General features: G+C 51.6%; 1 protein-coding gene across 2 annotated transcripts in view; it reads right to left on the bottom strand.

Annotated features, from left to right (window-relative positions):
- Positions 1-5,453, bottom strand: part of TMEM131L (transmembrane 131 like) — a 79,770-nt gene extending 74,317 nt beyond the window's left edge. Inside the window, exons 1-2 of one of the 2 annotated variants that reach the window (XM_058803632.1) lie at positions 5,327-5,453; positions 4,969-5,039 (exon numbers count right to left, since the gene is read on the bottom strand). In XM_058803632.1, the coding sequence (XP_058659615.1) occupies positions 4,969-5,039; positions 5,327-5,450 (195 nt within the window). In that variant the 5' untranslated portion in view covers positions 5,451-5,453. Of the gene's footprint in view, positions 1-2,242; positions 2,376-4,968; positions 5,040-5,326 lie in introns of those variants that run through there. The other variant, XM_058803633.1, reaches the window with a different exon arrangement.
- Positions 5,454-6,000: the final 547 nt, after the last annotated feature.

Genomic DNA, 6,000 nt, shown 5'->3' on the forward strand with positions numbered 1-6,000 from the left:
TCTCCTGTCTTCACTCCTCTGTGTGATCCAGGCTACATGTGCATGAAGGTTTACACTGAAACTAGTATTCTCAAACTACAGGACTACAGGGGGAAGGAAAGCAGCAAGACCTCCTCAAAGTCAAAATGCAGTTCCCAACAGTCTACCTATAAGAAGAAAAAAATTCCCTTCCTCCTAACAGTATCCTGAATATGGGGCAGGTGCTTATCTTTGTTGGAAAGCCCCTGAAAGCACCCCTCTTGTGTCACACAAGTCTCAAGAGTCTGAGCTGACAGCTACTGCATAATCTGCATGGCCATCCAGCCCCAAGTCCTATCAGCACCATCCAGAAGCTCAGCTGGTAGTCTGGAGAAGCCTTTTAAAAGCCCAAAGAGGAACACAATTCCCACTCCAAGCCTGTCTCAGACTTTCACACAAACTGTGTGTCTTCAGACAAACCCTGCTTTGAAGTAGGTGACTCTGTACAACTAATTTGTGCACAGCCCATGGGCTCGTTAATGCCACACTGCAGTGCCCCTATCTCTGATGAATATACGTAAGATCAAGGTCTTCATCAGCTTTCAAAACCAGCAGAACAATTAACCTTATTAGCCCCTGAGCTGCACTGAAGAACAGAAACTGAAGACAAGCTCCTACTACTTGGGAAAAGAGAAAAATAACATCTTTCAAACCTGAGCAGAGCCTTTTAATGAAAACTCAGCCAGCAGTTCTGTATTTGTTCAGTGCCTATAACAACTATGATACAGTAAACACTGCTGTATCTTCCTCTAAAATTCAAACACCTGAAACAATGTCACAGTAAAGTGAAACAAGAAGTTATTGTAATCTCCTTAGAATATGCAACCAAACTGAAACGTACACAAGGTGTTCCTCTAAGGAAACATCTTGCTCATCTCCTACATGTGACACACAGGAACAGCAGAAAACCCATCACATCAGTCAAGCACTGCACTGACACCAAAATACAGTTTTGGTACACACTGACTTTGATGACTTGCTGTCATTTTCAGCTGTGATAACAAGAACTAAAACATTAACCTTCATTTTAAGGTAGTCCCTCCCTCCAAACTGAAGGGGCCAAAGTGAAAGCGCTCTGCAGGTACCCAACCCGCCTGCCCCTGCCTTCAAATGCTCCCAGTAACCACCTACATGGTTTCTCACAGACAGAAACACACAACTATCACTCTCTGATACCTCTTTTAAGTGGTGGAAGCCTTGAACAACAATTGCCATTTGTATTTCTTTCCTACACTTGTATGTATATGTTATGTTTAAAACATAACTAACTGCCCTTCAGCTTTGCACTGAAGTGCTACAACCTGGCTGTAAATATCTGGAGCTTTTTCAGCCTTTAGTAGTGAACGGCTTGGGTGTCAAGTCTCACATAAAGGAGCTTTTCTCTCAAGCATTTTACTTGAGTATGTATTAACAAGTTGCAAACAAACATGCAAAACCACAAAATTATAAGGGACCTATAAAAACCACAACTGCTCTAATCAAGTCTCTCACACTCAAGATTTTCCATGTCAAAATCCCACTGGTTTTCAAAGAAAAATCCAGCTGCCCATCCCAGGGACATATGCTACGAAAGGGAGGTTAAGAGCAAGGAGAAGGAGAGCAAGGCCAGTGGGTGCTCCGTGGTTACTCCACGCTTCACACCACCTTCAACAAGAAAGAAGAAACGGGCACAAGGGAATACAGCCACCGCATCCGACTGGGAAAAACCAGCTGGTCTCAGAGCTAAAAAGGGAATCCAGGAAGAAACATTGAAATGCTGGAGGAAGCAGCAGACCAGTGGAAGACAGTCAGCAGGCTAGATACAGCCAGCTCCCCCTCAGCCCCAGCACGCGAGCCCACGCACACTGTCACCAACTGCAGCGCTCCGGGCACCCTTCGGGCTCGGCTGCGGAGCAGGAGCAGTAGTTGAGCCATCCCCAAACAGCTCTGCAGCCTTCAGAGGAAGCCAGAATCAAAATCCCACAAGCTTGAGGGGAGGAGAAAAAAGGAAAAGCACAAATACGTATAAGAGGGAAGCTGGGAGGGGGCACACGAGAAGCACAAACAATGAAAGGGAAGCAAGAGGAAACAGAAGGTAGAACAACCAGGCGGGGTGGAGGCACGGGGGCCCTGGGCGGCTGCGCTCCAGCATGCAAATTCATGCAGTTCACGTAGACAAAGCAATGCTGTGAAAGGCCTAGAAAGCAATTACAAATATTAAAACGCTTTGTTTCCCCTCCCTCACCCCTTAACGTGATGTCTTTATTCGCTACATGCTCCTGGAACAAAAGCATGCGCAGGCAACCGGATGGCTGAATGGGTTACCAATCCACCCAACTTTCATCCTCAAATTCTGCAGGCAGCAAGGAATGTTCAAAACTGCTCTGTCACAGGCAGGCAGTTGATGATGCATGGAAAATAAGATAATAGTGTAAAGCCATGACAGAAAGAGAAAAACGTCCAACAGACAGCATTGGTAACTCGCCAGAAACAGGCTAAAGGGCTGGCAGACAGGGCAACCTAATCCATTTTCCTGCTGAAAGCAGTTGGAGGGAGGTGCTTTGGCAGAGGATTGTGCACAGTTCCTTCCCTGGATTTTTCACTTCTGCAGGTAAAATCCTCATTGGTGCCACACTCCCTCCAAAAAGAAGCAGGAAAAACAAAATCAAGGGGCCAGAACAATCCTCTTCCCAAAGTCTTCATCAAAACCCATCTTCAAACATGGGAATGAAGCAACTCTTGGATATTCCCTACCAAACAACATTTATTAACCACTCAAAAGCAAGGACGTTCTCCCTGTTACTACACCCTCACCATCACATCACCACTGCTGTGATACATGAACACTGGGCAACAATCCTCATCAAGGGTTTAACTGAAAAATTCTGTTCTTGCAAGAAAGAGAACATGGAAAACCTCCTTGCAGCAGTAGTAGGTGAGACCATTTTTTAAAGTGAAACGTGATCAACAAGCAATAAACCTCTTGCAAGTTTAAACATCTCTCTAACAAAGGGCAAGCAGATGTTAACAGATGTAGCGACTTTCCACATCTCAGGAACTGATGCTGGCTTCTCCACTGATGCCCCTCACCATCCCAGCAGTCACCCAGGAGGGCAACGATGTTGACACTTCTTTAGGACCTCACAAATACCAGCCAGAGGTATTTGTGGCTGGATGGGCAGCCCTCGACTCCTTGGGCATCCAGGGAAAAGCCATGACCAGCCACTGTGCACCAGTGCCACCGCTCCATAAAAGAGGTGCTGAAAGGGTCCCTCGCCACATCCACAGGGACTTTGGGAAACCTCTTTTCCTCCTCACCACAACAAATGGAAAAAGTGGTTTCAAATGTGGCCACAGGGCTAAAGCCCAACAAGGGCTGGGTAAAGCCCAAATCCACATTTGGATGGAAACAAAAGAGTAAGCATCAGAGCCTGTAACCAAATTTTTGTCTTAAAACCTGTTTGAGGAGCCCAGTCCTTCCGTTCAGCTTGAGTAGGCACTCATGCATCAGATGCTGCTGTAGTCCTCAAGCTCAGAGGGGAAAACCCATGCAAACCAGTCAATGCACCACCAGTACTCAGAGACCAGCTCATCTGACTTTAAACCTCCTAAATCAGCAAGCCTATTGTGATTTACTTCTCACTCCATCACAACTGAAGCCAGAAGACTTCTTTCTTTCCTGCCTGTAACCTCTACAGAAATGATGGAGGAACAGCAGCCTCAGCTTTGTCTTCACTGCTGCAAGAACTGAGCGAGACCATATGCTCAACTATGCCAAATTCACGGGTCATTTATGCCTGGTTTTTCTTTAGCCAAGCTAAAGCATATTTTTATGAGGATGCTCAAGAACAAAGTGTTTTCCAAGAGGACCTAATCTCCTCAGGAAGTAAACATCACATCATCACTCAATTGCAGCTTCGCTATGAGAAGCAACTAAAAATGACTACATTACACAGTTCTACATCTAATGCATCTTAACATCTCCACTGTAAAGAACGCAGATGCACAAGGCTGTGCTCCTCAAGCATCTCTGCACAGCGACTCTACACCTCCCCTTAGCTACTACCACATCTGCAACAGGCAAAATCTCAACAGCACAACAAATGTATCTTATAAAATCATTTGGACATACAATAGATAACACTTCATAACACCACAGTACAAAATGCTGGGTGCTGGGAAGCAGCATCAATTGTTAGCTAGCTAAGAAACAGCACTTCTGCTATTTTTCCTTACATTAATGAGTGTCAGTGGCTGAGCACTAAACAGAGAATGATATATGGGCTGAAGACAAATAAATTACCCAGTTTTGCCCCTCATATAAGATGATGTCCCTAAGGACTGCTTCTTCCCGTTTATGAGCCTGGTGCCTGGAAGTCTAGAAGGCCGAGCTCAACATATGGCAGAGTCCATCAGTGCGAGTTAAATGACTGCCTCAAATGCCATAAACTCCAGACCCCGCTCCCAGCGCCCCTCCTCGCTCACCAGCCCCGCCGGGCATTGTACCATATTGGCTCCTCTCGCCAGCACAGAATTTATCACATCTTGTTACTGCCCAACGAAAGCGGCTAAACAAGACAAAAACAAAATGCGCTAGAATGAGAGGAACGGCACCATAAATGATGTGTCATTTGAGGGGGGGAAAATGGCTTCACCTGAGCAGGCCTGAGATATAAATATATGCATATTCACGACAGGCCCGTCTAGTGCGTTCCGACCCCAAAAGCACTAGTTTAAAATAAATAAATAATTAAAGGGGGGGGACCCCAAACAGAAAATAAATGAAGCCGAAGCAGCACGCCGCTGGCCAGGCTGGGGGCCCGCGGGGCCGGGGCTGCGCCGTGACAGCAGCGGCGAGCGAGGCCGCCCCCGCCCCGCCGGCCCCGCGCCCGCCCGCCGGGCCCCAACACCCCCGCACCGCCCGCAACGGCCCCGGGCCCTCCGCGCCCCCCCCCCCCCCGCGCCCCTCACCTGGGCGGGCAGCAGGAGCTCCCCTTCCTCGGCTTGCCACAGCTCCACCACGCCGGGGATGGGCTCGATGGCTGCGGGGGCAGAGAGAGAGAAAGCGCGGATGGGCAGGGGGCGGGCGGCCGGAGCCCGCAGGCGGCGGCCCGGCAGAGACGCGTGGGCCGGCGGGTACCGCGGGGCCGGGAGGAAGGGAACCGGAGTCGAGGGGAGAGTTGAACCGCGTCCCGGCCCCATTTGTGTCCCCGGGCTGCCACCGCGGCAGCCGCCCGAGGGACGGCGACGGGGGCGGCGGCTCCGCTCTCAAGCCCGGAGCGGGCAGTGCCGGCATCCCCGCCCCGCTTTGCCCCGCCGGCGCTCTCACCTTGTCCCTGCGCCTCCCCGGGCCGAAAGCAGGGCAGGAGGACGTGGAAGACGCCGAGCAGGAGGTTCATGGCCGCGGCCGCGCGGCAGTAGCCGCCGTGCTGCGGGAAGCGCAGCCCCGCCATGCCGAGCCGCGCCGCGCCGAGCTGCGGCTGGGGCGGGGCGGGCGGCGGCGGCACCGGGCACCGCCCCCGCCTCAGCGCGGCTGCGCCCGCCCCGCCCCGCCCCGCCCCAGCCGCGCACATGGCCCGGCAGGAGCGCGGCCGTCCCGCCGCTCCTGGAGGCGCCGCAGCCGAGTCCCCCGCAAAGCAACAGGGAGGCGAGAGAGGCGTTGTGGGAAAGACGGATCGGTTTTGTGTAGTTCGGCCGTGCGGTCGGACCGCGAGCTGCCCTACACCCCGCCCGCCCTTAGGCCCGTGTGGGATGTCACCGCGCCGGGGCCCGGCTCTCCCCGGTGATTTTTAGAACCAAAAAAGCACGATAAGTGCGAAGGGAAGGAACCAGGATGCCGCGCGAAGGGGGAGGGGAGAGCGCAGCGAGGAAGGCGGGGGCGCGTGGTAGGGGGGAAGACAAAGTCCCCGATCTGGTGGTCCTGTTGCACAGGATCGTTATCAGACGATCGCTAGGACCGGAAGGAATCTCTGCACATCATAGAGTCGACCCCTTGCCGAGGCA

Source organism: Ammospiza caudacuta, chromosome 4 (genome assembly GCF_027887145.1).
Source record: "Ammospiza caudacuta isolate bAmmCau1 chromosome 4, bAmmCau1.pri, whole genome shotgun sequence".
NCBI classification, from domain to species: Eukaryota; Metazoa; Chordata; class Aves; order Passeriformes; family Passerellidae; genus Ammospiza; species Ammospiza caudacuta.